The 12,403-nt window shown below is 40.7% G+C and overlaps 1 protein-coding gene across 2 annotated transcripts in view; it reads right to left on the reverse strand.

Annotated features, from left to right (window-relative positions):
• Positions 1 to 10,681: 10,681 nt before the first annotated feature.
• The window catches only part of LOC147627753 (uncharacterized), a 60,807-nt gene continuing 59,085 nt past the window's right edge, over positions 10,682 to 12,403 (reverse strand). For both annotated transcript variants that reach the window (XM_086814708.1, XM_086814707.1), the window contains one exon: positions 10,682 to 11,096. In XM_086814708.1, the coding sequence (XP_086670834.1) occupies positions 10,792 to 11,096 (305 nt within the window). In that variant the 3' untranslated portion in view covers positions 10,682 to 10,791. The remainder of the gene's footprint in view (positions 11,097 to 12,403) is intronic.

The following is a 12,403-nucleotide window of genomic DNA, read 5'->3' on the forward strand; positions in this document are numbered from 1 at the left end:
TTGTCAATTTTGTTCAATATTTTCATTCTTGTTTCAAAAAAAAGAGAGAAACAAAAATATTCATTTGAGCCCCCAATTGATGAAATTGGGTGAAACAAACCCTGCCATTAATTAGATTATTTGCATGTGTGTACACACGAATCAACAAAATTTGAACTTTAATTTGATATATGTAGCAAAGGGGTTTGTTGCGTAAATTTTTTTGGTTTTTTGCAAAAAAAGAGAGAGAGCCAAAACTCTCCTTTAGCTCTCAAATTGTCAAAATTGGGAAAAATGAACATTGCCATCGTATCTAGAGCATGCTAATTACACTAATTAGTTGTGTGTGCGCATATTTTGGCAACATTTATGCTTGATTGGGTGCTTGATTTAAAGAGGATTGTAATTGTAATTTTTTGAAATTTTGTGCATAAAAGTTGAATTTGACCTCTTGGATCACAATTTTGGATTTGCTATTGCAGTAGGAGGTGAATCGATCTCTTTTGTGAATTGCATTTTTTGGTTTTTTGTGTGAGGAGTGATTAATCCTAATTAACTCTTTAATACCTAATTAGAGAAAGTGTATATCCCACAAGAGCTTCAAGATAGATAAGAGGTCCCACACATTGTTTTGCCAATCGTTGCTCCCACGGCAAACAACCTAGCACCGATTGGGATCCATGACTGTTAGCTACTCCACGGCGAGTCCACACCTCCTTCATATGGTCAGTCCTTACAAGTCCTTACATGGTTTGACCCTTTTCTTATTGAGATTATCAACATATGGTCAGTCCTTACAAGTCCTTACATGGTTTGACCCTTTTCTTATTGAGATGGTGATATCAAACTCGAAGTGACAATCACCTTGTGTGATGTTGCCCATGGCTTGATGGTCATCAACTTAGAATATAATTTTTTTTGCCAAAAGGCAATGGTGAAACTCCTTCATAGTAAAAACCATCAACAATTCTTTCCTTTTCTCGTGGTCATTTAATTCTTCTTCAGCTCATTTAGCTACCTACTAGCATATAGCAAATCGGGAAATCCATGTTCTTTTCTCCTAGATGAGTTAATATGCATCATATGGCATAAGATGGTGCATCAATATGCACATGAAAAATAATGTCCCACCTTGGAGCTCTTAAAATTGGAGCTGAGACCAAAGCTTGCTTAGTTTGTGGAATGTTTCCTCGCATTCCTATGTCCACACAAAATAGACTAATAGGGAATATAGAGGTCTAGCAATTTTGGCATACAGTAATACAAACTGCTATAATACCCTATGTGCCCCATAAATCTTTCAGCAGTCTTTGGGGTATCTGGTCTTTTGAATTCTATAATACCTCAAATCTTCCCTCCACACCACCGGGTGATCTCATTTTTGGACACTACATGATTCTCCCATGCCAAACCATAAATCTAAGTGGTGATCCCATTCTTGGACACTAAGGGATTCTCCCATGCCTAAGCATGAATTTGCATGTCCGAGTTCAGGCACAATCTATAATACTTGAATCTTTTAAATACTTGTTGGAAATGTGGGATATGCTCTCTTATCAACCGTAGAGTTTGTACATAGGTCATCCATGAAGCCCTTTAATAATTTCTGTAAGAAGTCCTTATAAGTAGTGTTAAAAAGTACCTGGCACATTTGTGAGTCTAAACAGCATTAGTTTATAAAAAGGTCTCATCCTCTAGAGCGAAGGAGGTTTTGTGTTGGTCTTTAGGATCTATGTATACTTGGTTGTACCAGGCGAATCCATCTAAGAAGCTGTAAGCTTCTTTCTCTACTTCTCTTTTAAACACATGTTTAGTGTAAGGTAGTGAGTAGTGATCCCTCACCATGGCCATATTTATCTTCTTCAAGTTCATGAATACACAAATCTTACCATTCTTCTTTGTTATTATGACCACTTGTGAAACCTAATCTACGTGCTCAATCTCGTATATGAAACTTGCAAAAACGATACTGTCAACTTATTCCTTGATAATCTTGGAATAGGTTTAATTATATGTGTATGGATTTTGTTTAACTGGCCTTGCACCGTCCACCAAAGGGATCATATGCTGGGAGACTTTTAGAGGGACCCCCTTGATGTCTGAGTAACTCCATGTAAATACATTTTTGTATTCTTTGAGTAACTTTGTTAGTTTTGTCTCCTCCTTAAGGGTTAAGTCCGTAGATATCCAAACTTTCTTGGTTGGACTCTTCCCCTAGTAGTGATAGGTCTATCTGTTTGGCATCTTCCCACCCATCGTAAAATACCCCCTCTTTCGTTTTTCTCTTTTTTGGTGTTGGTGCACACACCTTTTTGTTCTCAATCTTATAGTTCTTATAATGTGAAGGGACTTGTCTCTTCTCAATTCTGAAATGCCTTTGCACAAAGGTTACTCAAACGAGTCCCTCTCTTGACAAGATGCACTCAATAAGCACCTAGATGCCCCTCTCAACTTATAGAGATAAAGCACCCCCAAGAAAGGAATGCTCTGATACCATATTAGTTAACAAGCTATCACTAAATATGCTCTCTAGTTAGCCCACAAAATATGGTTACTTATGGTTAGGATTTTGATTCTTCTTAAATAGTAAAAGGATGTTTTACATTTATAATTAAATTGGAATTGAGTGAGGTTAAATTATCCTTGTGTATATCAGGCATAGCATAAGCTATGGTTTCCTTATGATTGTTCTATGAGAGAAGCAAGGGATTGTGAGAGTGTAAGAGATTAAAGAGAGCTTTTATTTCCTTATTAGTGTAAAGCTTGGTGAGTGTGAGTAAAAAGAGATGTCTTCTCTTAAATTTAGGACTTGTTGTTCCTCTTAAAGATAAGCTACAAGTTATGGTGACAAGAAAGTGTGTTTAATCATAGAAGTTATTCTTTTTTTAAAGTGGAATAGTTGAGTGGGTGAGTTAAAGAGGAATGAAAATGAATGTGTCAAAGCAATATGAGAATATCCCTTTTTATTGGAAGAATTCTGAAAAGGTTATGATGGTTTTAAAATATTACAATTATTATCTCAAAGAATTTGTATTATAACCAATAATAAGGATTGGAATCAAAGTTGGCCTATCAGATAGACAAGGGTAGTGACGAAGTTCACACTCATCATGGAAAGAGGCGAGTCTAGGGCTATAGCAGTGTTGGTTGCCTGACACACTAAAGTGGTGGTTCTTCTCTAGACAGTATATTTAGTGTCCTCAATACTCATGAAACAATGTATAGATGAACAAATTAAGTTAGATTATAATATGAGCATAGCACAATGACAAAAACACTATAAACATTACTTGCATGACTTCCAAGATATTTTTACATGCCCTTCACTGTACCGTGTGGCCCCAACAATGGTCATAGTGAGTAGGATGACACATAGATGGAATGGCAAGTGACTACATCGCTCAATGAATAAGACTCAATGAACAAGACTAGATAGAAAAGGATGTCCCTAGAGGGGGCATTTTAAATGATTCTTGTGGGGTGATGGAGTTGGTCGGTGACATCTCCTATCTCTAGTAGATGCCCATTAGAATGACAATGGGGTGCTATGCATGCACCTCTCATGTATCCATTGGCGATGTGCTTCCATTTTTGGATGGTCCACTAAACGCTCCGAGATGGTTCAATGGAACGGTCCAAGTTCGGGATGATCTAGTGTGCCACCCTAGGATGGTCCAATGTGGAACCCTGGGATGGACCAACCGGAACAGCTTAATGTGGGCGCCCTTAGTGGCTACAGGTCACCGACCACTAGAGTGCTCACTGTTCCCGAAATAACCCAATGTGGGGACTAAACACATCCGTCCTCAGTGAGGAAGATAGAAAAAAAAACGGCCTCTCTTTTCCGAAATAACCCAATGTGGGGACTAAAGTGCTCACCACATCCGTCCTCAGTGACAAAGATAGAAAAAAAAACGGCCTCAAAGAAAAGAGAGGCGAATACGAGGGTGGGGGAAAAAGGACTTTTTTTTTGGTCCCCTATGTTGCTAGATAATACAGAGACACCCTATGGGTGTGGATGAGTGGAATGGAGGAGAGCAGGAGATGGAGGAGGTGCACTAAGCTTGGGCACCTATAGAGGGGGGGTGAGTGTGATTGATGGCCATGGTGGGGGAGACACCTAGAGGGGGGCGAGTGTGAATGATGGAGATGGTGGGGGAGGCTATTATGAGGTGCCATGGGGAGGTGAGTATGTAAAAATGGCCATGGTGGAGGAGGTGAGGGGGCAAGCATGAAAAGAGGCCAAGAAGGGGGCGAGCATGAAAGAAGGGGGCAAGCATAAAAGAAGGGGGCAAGCATGAAAAGAGGCCAAGAGGGGGGGCATGCAAGAAAGAAGGGGGATGAAAGAGGACAACAGGGGGTGAGCATGAAAAGAGGCCAAGAGGGGGGCGAGCATGAAAGAGGCCAAGAGGGGGGTGAGCATGAAAAGAGGCCAAGAGGGGAGTGAGCATGAAAGAAGGGGGGACCTAGATCTACTGCCTCATAGTGTTCTGATTGAGAGTTGGTGGAGTCGCTTGGTGCCTCTGTGATGTCCACCATGTAGGATATCAGGCCTTTTGTCACCGCGCTTGGAGCCAATCAAGAAGTTCTGACTCATCATCATGTGGGACAAGGCCTTCTTCAAACATGGGCCAAAACGTGGTCGGCTCAGGGGTGGTAAACAAAGTGGGGGCTACTATGGTGCCATGGATCCCTTGGTCTAGGCCATCTTCCAATTTCAACTCCTATGATCTGTCCTAGTGGGGAATCCACAAAGGTTAGAACCCATGTCATGTAGTATTCATGTACTTCTAAGCCACGCTTTGACCAATGAGTAAGCCCCCCCCTCCAACTTTACTGAGCCGGATGACCACAAAGTCAACCAAGAGTCCCCGAATTACTACCGTGATGCCTTCCACTAAGCCTATGGGGGTTGGCTAGCCTCGTTACCTAGAGACCCACTGCATAGAGTGTGAATTCTAGCATTAGGTTTATCCCAGAGCCACCATCAACAATTGCCCCAGAAAGTGGGTGCCATGAATCTCTTCAGAGAGGTGGGGGATCTGGTAGTTTATAAGGGAAGGGTTGGTGTGGCTGATACACATGTAACCCACAATGTGTGCACCTGTAGGAAGTGGGAACCCACCACTAGAATTGGGTAGCTTACAATCAAGTTGTTTCAAGCGTGCACTGAGGAATTAGGCTAATCCGGAGAAGATCAAAGAGATTCATTGCCATCTTATTCTCCCTAAGTAGATCTTCGGCGTAGAAGGGTGGAAGTTGTGGTTTGGATTGCGAGAAGGGAGAGGTAGGTGGTTTGTATAATAGAGAGGAATGTTATGGAGGTCCTTGAAGTCCCTCACTGGTGGTATCAGAGCAAACCCATGGTCATAATATTATTTCATGAAAAAAGAACGACGAGGTTGAGAATATTGGTTGTTTACCTTTCAAGAGTCATGGCTAGAAGACCAATTGTCGTCTTTTTATTAGAAGACCTCTACAATGAGTAGCTGCATGCAAGGGACCACATCTGCACTATTCGATGGATATTAGAACATGATGGGATATTTGGGCATAATGGGTGGGCTGATTGGACTTGCATATATGCCAGTACTGTCTCTATGTTGTTAGAATCACCATAGGGGACATAAAAAATGCTTGTCCAAAATATTACTCTTTCTCATGAACTAAAAGAAAGAGGCTAGCCTTATAGACTAGTATTGGGTTGTAGACATTGACAATGCCTTGGAAAACAATGTCTTTTTGTAGAGAAATTTTTGAGCTTAGACAACCCATAAGATAATTATTTCTGAGAAGATTAGGATATTACGAGATCTAGAAAAATCGGGGAAGGAAATTCTTGTATATAAATAAGCTTTCTAAGCTTTTTTTATTGATGTAAATGCTTTACATACGTAACATTTTACTTGAGAGAAGTTGTTCCCTTTTGTACTCTTTGCCTTGCCAAGCTAGTGGAGTTTTCCAAGGTGTCATTCATGATGACCTTTGAGATCTTTTGCATGGTGTAACCCGGGACATTCTCTGGTGAAGGCTTCAACTTACAAGAGACCTTGGGTGAGTGGATTGACTCCATATAAGATTATTTTACCATGGCTAACTACAATGAAAATACCAAATCAATCATGGCTCACTCAAAGTTGTGTGGACTACCAAGACATGGTGGAATCAACATAGCTCATCAATGAGAATAATCTTACCTAGGATTTAAAAAAGGTCATTATTAAAGAAAGGTATCGCCCCATCGACTTTTGAGCTAAATAAGATAGATGCCTTTCTCAAATTTCAAAGAAGAGGTCTAGATTTGTATAAATTAGAATTTGTTAAACTTTCAAAGGCTTGAGATATGAAATACCCCTCCCTTCTTTATAAATCTTTCTCTAGAACTCTTTCTAAGGGCCAATGAGGAAAAGCGATGTTATAAATGTTATGATAAGAATCACAAGGCTCGTGAGTGTGGGAGACTTGACTTTGTCTTCCCCTCGTTCTACTAGTCAGTGTCATCTGGCCCCTTCAATCAACTCTTGCACCAACCCCAAAAGAAGTCGAGCCATTGGGAGTGTAGCTCATGCAGTCACTGTGGAAGATCAAGAAGAAGAAGAAGAGACCCATGTTCATGCACCCATGTTCATGTAGCTATGGAATCTCGAGGGCCGAATAGATAATATTTTGTCATCAAGATTCCAGCAACCCTCAAAGGTATAAGTTTCTAGGAAGTTTGCATTCATTTCTCTCTCCTCAATGGTTGAATATGCTTGCATGAGAAACTAAGAAGTCATTAAAGGTAGAAATGGCTAGTGGACGTCTAGAGTTCTCCAAGTCAAAGACAAATGAGATTCCATTTCTTCTTGATGGCTGCTCCACCTCTCAAGCTTTCAAGGTTATTCCTTTGGGAATCTTTCACGGCATCTAAGGTATGGATTGGCTCGATAGGAATGATGCTGACATTCATTGCAAGACGGGTCATGTGTCTTTCCTCGATGCATAATCCAGTAAAGTGTAAGGAAAAGGGGTTCATGGTAAGGCCATGTTACGTGTGGTTAAAGCATCCTTTCTAGTCAAAGATCCCCCAAAAGGATTAACCTTGTATTCATGAAACTGAATAAAGCTAATGAAAAGTCTCCAAAATGGGAACCTTAATGGCTTAATGAGTATGCAAATCTATTCCCAAAGGAGCTTGCCAAATTTCCTCCTTATAGGGAAGTTGATCATAAGATAGAGTTATTTCCTCTTTGTAGGGAAGTTGAACATAAGATAGAGCTATTTCGAGAGGAGCTTGCCAAATTTTCGCCTTACAAGGAAGTTGATCATGAGACTGAGCTAGAGCCTGCTCTAGCTCTACTCTGACAGGGTCTTGCCGAATTTTTGCCTTACAAGGAAGTTGATCATGAGATAGAGCTAGAGCTTGGCTCTCAACCCATTGGCCAAGAGAGCTTACAAGATGTCAATCCCAAAGGAAATTGAGCTGAAGGAGTAGTTCTCTCAGTTGATTAATCAAGGGTTTATTCAACCTAGTGTGTCTCCTTGGGGAACAACAATCTCTCATGATGGTGCAAGCACTGAAGAAAGCAGTACCCATGCCCACACCCATATGCACATGCACACATGGAAAAACATGAGAATGACCGTATTGACATAGTAAACTACACTCATACACATGGAAGAACACGAGCATAAGTAATACATATATTTTATATGTGATAATTGACATAGTAAGTTACAGTCACACACATGGAAGAACACGAGCATAACTAATACACATGTTTTATATGTGATATTTGATAGTTTTTTTAATAAGTCTTGAACTTATACTTTTTTGAAAACATGTTTTACCCCCATACAGAGATGTACTTGAATGGTTATTGATGAGGAGGATTTGGTGCAAATGCTATAGTGAGTGTGAGTAATTATTACAAGATGCGTCAATGAAGTGTGAAGCCCTTTGTGAATAATACACGTGTTATGCATGGGCCACGTGGTGTGCTCCTTCTCTTCCTCTGCACATTTTCTCTAACTCATGTCTCCACACTAGTGTGTGTGTGTGTGTGTGTGTGTGTGTGTGTGAGAGAGAGAGAGAGAGAGAGAGAGAAAGAGAGAGAGCATGCTCTTAAGATAAACATTTCAAGGCTCAACTCTTAATTAATTCCCATATAAAGGTTTTTGTACAAATAAATATTTCCATCGCTTGGACCCCCTTGAAATGTGAAGGAGTCTCTCATATCTTCAAGAATACAACATTGTGACTTTTTCAACCATACCAACCATTAAAACAAAAAGCCTCTAAACCGAAAGCTCCCCATTGCGAAACCACCCCAATAAAGAGAGGTCACTCAATCTCTTCAATAGCCTTGAGATGTGGGCAAAGTATGTTGCCCCGCGAAGCTGCAACTCATCTGATGTATATGGTAATCAATCATAGCCACAGGTGGTTCTTATGCAAATTCGACAAATGAAAGGTAAGGATCCCTTCAACAACTTTCCTTACTTCAAAGGACCCAAGCCACTTACAACAATAGGTGATACGGTTGCACTTCAACAACCAACATTTCACCAAGATCCCCAACCCTGCATTAGCAACCACATGCCGCCCTGACAAGCATCCTACCTAAAGGGCCACCCAAAGCCTATCTCCAACAAGTCTTGACACAATCTCCAAATCAACAGCAACATCTTCACCATTTGAGCTTGGTGACCTGAGGATGTGATCACCATTAGGAAGGAGGGTATGTTAATTACTCTAGTTAACATTGTCTCGTGCCCCCGTCCTAATTTTGTAAGGCGCTTCACCATTTTATATTTTTGTGATGGAAATGTATCCTTTGTAAAACGGTGATGGAATATATGAAACAATCTTACTCGATGCTTAACACTAAATGGGAAAGTCTACGACTTCATGTATATACTTGCTTAGGGCTAGACATAGTTGGCATAGACTATTTTTAAGTCATGATCCTCCAAGTGTGCACACTTGCTACTTGTATATAAGGTAATTTTGATATTAAATAATACACATCATTCCCCTTGCTTAGGGCTAGACATAGTTGGCATGGACTATTTTTAAGTCATGACCCTCAAGTGTACACACTAGCCACTTGTATATATGGTAATTTTGACATTAAATAATACATAATCGTTCCCCCTTGCAAGAGAAATACTTGTTATGCCAGATCTCTTCCCTCTTCTACTCTCTTGCTTGTGTTCTTTTATATCTGATGGATACATGCTAAGGTAGGAATGATTGTAGGATCTCTCATGAGCTTCCCTTCTCTTTCCACCTCTTGTGAGATTGATCCATGGTGTAGGAAATATTCTTCTTGCCTCCATCAAGGTGGTTCAAGCTCTCTTACTCCACATCCCATGGGTACAGAGCTCTCCAATGTGACACCGGAGTGAGAACCCGGATGACAAGCTAATACACCCACAATCAAGAAGTTGCATTTCACGATTGTAAGACAAAAGCCCCTAACAACACACGTTTTGACAAGGCTAGGTAAGTTTTGAGCTTGAACACATGTACAGACTTGTGAAGCACCTCCCCCTTTCTCTATCACTCAAGTAACTCCATGCAGCTATTTATCTCCTACAAATATTTCTACCTTAACCTCCTAATCACTTCCAAGTAATCTTATGCGGCATGATGTTGAGTGTAATAAATCTTTGCTCACCCTAATCACAACCGGCTGGATCTCTAACCACTTATGAAAGTAGACTAAAAAGTTTTTCCCTTTGCCAACTAAAAATGAATGCACTCTTTCTCACAGACAAACTCCACAAAGTTTATTTCATGTAACAACTCATACCTGTTGCTATGCAACCACTCCCAAAGACCCTCTTCACAATGTACTATGCTACACATGCACTAAGAATAAACCTCTTCACACCATGCCTTAACTTTGACTGAATTCAAATTCAAAACTACTTCCGACTATCTTGTGATCTTCGTAGGTAATGCATATGGAGCAATACGTAGAGCCACTCGAGTGTTCATGGTATTATACATCATTGGCTTGAGCACACTTACAACCATCGATCCATCAAGGCAACAGCATATTTCGCCCACATGCTAACAAAGGTTCTCTCTCTCTCAAAGGTACTTTTGGCGCTATGCAACACACACTAGGGTTTCTAGTAGTGCCTTGGGCATCAACTACAAGTTTACCCTCTCCATATCTACACAAAGAAATTTCCTACATACCTTCCACTTTTCTTTTATTGGAGTCTTGTTAAGTTTTGTTGCATGCCATTGTATCTGTTTGAGTTACACTAATGATGCATTGCCATACACTAATGATGCATGCCATGGTCTCATACATCCTCGGGATCCTAAAATTCTCTCTCTCTCTCTCTCTCCATTAATCAATCAATCAATGGTCACAAACGGCACGGTCATGTGCATGCAAAGGTAGGAAGACATATTGCAAAGAGAAGATGAGAAGATTATAATGTCAAAGGTGAAGAGGTTAGGGCAGCAAGAAGCAGAGAAACATCATGGGAGGGAAGCAATGAAAGCCTACGATGAAGATAATAGACACAAAAGTTGCAGCAGAAGGGAAGAAAACGAAGGTGAGCAGAAACAGAAAAGAAGCGAAAGACCAACAAATGCACCAACATGGCCTTCCAAAACCTTAAGAGTGAAGGCCTCCTTGTCACCTATAAAATGTCATGTTACCGGACCACATGAACGTGCATGAAGAAAGAAGATATGTGACAAAATGACTCATTCTATTTAAGTCTTAGACCAAATATACAATTTGGGTGCACAACTTACCAATAGAAATGGCGCTCAAAGTGTGCCCTGGTTCTGACTTGTTGACTTTAAACTAAAGGTGCCACCACCTCAGAAGTAGAATGCTTGTACCTTAAATAGGCTTTGATGAAGGGTTCCAATTCCCCATCCATTACAGAGGATATGTCTGAGGTTTCCATATCGGTCCGTAAATCTTTAACCAGCTTATAGGGATGAAACACATAGTTCCGAATCTGCTGCCCCCATTCAGCCTTGACAATGTCACCTCTGATTTGCTTTATCTCTGATGCTCTCTGCTCTTCTGCTATTGCTAACAGTTTAGCCTTTAACCAGGTAAGAGCCCGGTTCTTGTTGGCCAGTTGACTTCGTTCCTCTGCAAGAAAGCCAAGCATAAACTCCCTGTTCGAATGCTTATCAAGTCTACAACAAATTGCTACACTAATTTTTTCAAACTAGCAAGACTCTTTAAGAGAATAAGAAAGCTCTTTTTTATAATGCTTTACTCTTGTAATCTCGCAACAGCTGCCAAATGCATTGATTAACGGCCCAGCAGCTGCACATGCAGCTTCAAGAGCAGGTCCAAGCAGGATGACAGGAAGGATAGTGACATTTGTTTTTTACAGGTGAGGCCATGCATGCTTCATATTCAAGGCCATCAAGCGTGCAGGTAAAGGCCATGCATGATACCTATTCAAACCCAGAAAGCATATGGAAATTCTGTGCATGCCTGTGTGTGGGTGTGCTGGCAATCTAAAGTTATTTGGCAGAGTATGCTTCAATAGCAAACAGGAACATACACTAGTACCAAAGCTCTGCAATGAGCTCAACAGCTTCGACGGACACCCTGGGACTACGTAGCCAGCACATTTCTTTATCTCGAAACTAGAATTTGTTTTGTAACTACCGCTGCCTGGACGGTGTGAAAGCACGTTGTCCTTGAGCAGTCCATTCTTGATGGCAAGTCTAGAAGCGAAAACCTTGTCGTATCTGTTCCAGGCAAGTCTACTCTTATGCAAGGAACTGAATGCCTTGAGAACTGCATGGAAGCTTTAACTGTTTTTACTGAATTCAAATGGCCCCTACATCATGTTTGTATTTCCCAACACAGCCTTTGGTCCTGATGACGTACCTGCCATTGATTAGAATCTTCACCTACAAGCACAGCTGAAAAAAACTATTGCTCAGAACTCTCTTTGTAGACTCCATTCCAAAATTCATTGAAGCATACCCATCCATGAGTTCACTTGCTAAAAGCTCTTTGCAAAAAATGTACTTGAAAGTGCTCTGCAAAATTTAAAGCTGTCGTGCGAATGAAAACATCATAAATGTAATTGTTGCATAGTCAAACCTCTTACTGGAACATGCACCCAGGTGTACTCTCTTGGCTATGTGCACATATACCGACATCCACCAATTCCATATTGGGCTCTGATGGTCAGTCCTCCCTATGGACAGTCATGCAGAAAGTACACAAGGAAATAAACTCACTGACATATAGAAGAAAATCGCCTTAATAGCTAATGCAATGAATTCTACCCACGAGGCCAAATTGTGATTAAGCCACCATGTCACATCGGCTACCATGTCCTCCTGTTGTGTCCTGACAAATGCTGAAGAAACCACCAATGTTGCTGAAGACTCCACCAAACTACGGCATATATGAAAAGAAACCTTGTCATT

Source organism: Cibotium barometz, chromosome 20 (genome assembly GCF_041138505.1).
Source record: "Cibotium barometz isolate CiBa-2024 chromosome 20, ASM4113850v1, whole genome shotgun sequence".
Lineage (NCBI taxonomy): Eukaryota > Viridiplantae > Streptophyta > Polypodiopsida > Cyatheales > Cibotiaceae > Cibotium > Cibotium barometz.